The sequence below is a fragment of the Aristolochia californica genome, unplaced genomic scaffold, assembly GCF_029961685.1.
Source record: "Aristolochia californica isolate CCGP_79_NKW_82.1479 unplaced genomic scaffold, dmAriCali1.0.hap1 SCAF_4, whole genome shotgun sequence".
NCBI lineage: Eukaryota > Viridiplantae > Streptophyta > Magnoliopsida > Piperales > Aristolochiaceae > Aristolochia > Aristolochia californica.
This window is the reverse complement of record NW_027182103.1, coordinates 22,021,202-22,023,283: the sequence shown is the minus strand read 5'-3', so window position 1 is coordinate 22,023,283 and position 2,082 is coordinate 22,021,202. Positions and strand designations below refer to the sequence as shown.

Here is a 2,082-nt window from a genome sequence, read left to right as displayed (position 1 = left end):
CATCCGCGTCAACCCATAGGATGACATAAGTGGTGTAAGTGCTGCAATGTAACACCCCGAACATAGATATTGTGGTATTTGAAACTCTCCACTAGTTCCCCCAGTTGGCAGAAAGTTTCCTCTGAAAGTTAACAAATTTTTTTTTATCCTACTATATTGTGGTAGAAGCACCAATAGTATTCAACATATATTCTCCACCTCGGAGTGCATTTTTGTTCCTTTCCTTTCTTCTTCAGCCTCATTTTCACGTTATTTCCAGCTCTCATATGCATGGTTTTCTGTTTGTAGCTCATGCCTGCAGATCGGGCACGAATTATACTCATCCAGCCATTGGAAATAAATTCTTGCAAGGCAACTCTGCATCTTGTCATCTATAACCAAGTTCTCCATGCAAAGTGCACATTCTGTCTCTCTCCCTAGCTTCACCCAGATTTCAGGTGTGACTGTGATGACTGGAAGCCTTGCAACCATCTCTTTTGAGGTTGGAGGTGGCTTCTTTGGTCTAGCACCAATTTCCTGTAATGAAGCTTCAATGACAGAATGAATGTCCTGCAAACCACTGATTTCTTGCATAGTTTTTACCAACTCTTCCAACATTGCAGAAGTAGCATCAAGATCAAAATTGTTTTTTCTATTACTCTCCCCATGGGATTGAGAAGACTCAACAGCACTAACCTGCTCTTGTGTAGTAGCAAGAGTTGTAAGTAAATTCTGTGCCACGAGCCATGCAGGTGGCCGGGGCTCAAGTCCAACTGTTAAATGTCCTTCAAATAGAAATATAGAATCTCTGTGCAGAGTATTTGGTGTGGAGTCTGATGCCCGGGGTCCATTCTCTGCCTCATCTAAATGTTCAAGAGCCCTAGCAATGCATGCTCCCAGGTGCTCCTTTTGTGAAGACTCAGCAACAATGCGTTCTGCATCTTCAAAAAGCCTCAAACCTGCATGTCAGAATCCCGTTGGTGTACATCTAGTCTGCAAGATCGTTGCTGCTCGAAAAATTACAGAATAAATGAATTTACGAAGTTACGGAGAAGCAGAAGAATAGGTTTCAAGAAGAATGGATTAGATCAAAGACACGACTTCTTCAAAAGTCTGTTTCTTCCCTAGCTGTTTCTGCAGTTCTTGCAATTTCTGCTGCACAGAATCCTCAAACGCCATTAGTTTTATCTCACTTCTCCTTCTTTCCTGTAGCTTCTCTAGTGTCTTAGAAAGGGAAGTGAAATTCCAGAGAATAAGAAATGCCTTTCCCACACTCTTCATGGTCATGGCGGAGAACCAGTATGGAAGCATTGCACCCACAATCAACCCAATGAAGGCTTAAGGTGTCAAAACATCCACTGTGGAAATTTCAGCACGGCTCACAAAGGCACCAAAGAGAGCCAAAGACACCAGGGCGGCTGAACCAATGGCAAACCCCCTTTCAATAGCAGTAGTAGTGGTTCCAGCGGCCTCAAAGGCAATAGTTATTTCGCATATCCTATGACTCATGCCAGCCATCTCAGCAATACCTCCAACATTGTCACTAATGGGACCATATGCATCAATGGTCACACTAGTAGCAATGGTGGTCCAGCATTCCAAGAGCTGCCACTGCAATGCCATACAAGGCAGCAAGGCTAAAGTTGACAAAAATGCTGACATCAGTAGCCTCTTTGAAACAATTAACTTGTACATAAAGGCATACTGTGCAAACTCATATAGACCTCGGTATAGAGAAAAACCAAGGATATTCTCCATCACTAAAACCCAGTCTCTTGAGAAGCTTGTATTGTCAACAAAAAATTGAAATAGAAAGCCTCCCAGGAGTCCTGTGTTAAGTACCTATGCCTTCCGCTCCTAACAGGCTGGTCTTTTGGGTAGTATTGGCTAGGTGCTCAACATTAGGTATCAGAGCATGCGCTACATCGTGAGTTCGAATCCCCGCGGCGTGAGTCCTAAGTGGAGGGGGCGACTTGGTAGAAACTAGAGTGGGTCGTCGCTAGAGTGTGGCCGCCGTGGTCATCAACTCATGAAGGTGGGTGTGATGTTATGGTCCTAGGTTAAGTACCTATGCCTTCAGCTCCTAACATGTTAGTCTTTTGG

The 2,082-nt window shown here is 43.9% G+C and overlaps 1 protein-coding gene across 1 annotated transcript; it reads right to left on the bottom strand.

The window, feature by feature from the left end:
• Positions 1-249: 249 nt before the first annotated feature.
• Positions 250-1,266, bottom strand: LOC137963140 (E3 ubiquitin-protein ligase AIP2-like). Its single transcript, XM_068810313.1, has 2 exons — positions 1,173-1,266; positions 250-938 (listed from the first exon to the last, which is right to left on the bottom strand). Exons 1-2 carry the CDS (start codon positions 1,264-1,266, stop codon positions 250-252), a joined length of 783 nt encoding a protein of 260 aa, XP_068666414.1.
• Positions 1,267-2,082: the final 816 nt, after the last annotated feature.

Coding starts and splice junctions, on each gene's coding strand:
- LOC137963140 (XM_068810313.1), bottom strand. CDS start 1,266: ATGACCATGAAGAGTGTGGGAAAGGCATTTCTTATTCTCTGGAATTTC. Junction 939..1,172: donor GCTACAGGAAAGAAGGAGAA/GTGAGATAAAAC, acceptor TCTGACATGCAG/GTTTGAGGCTTTTTGAAGAT.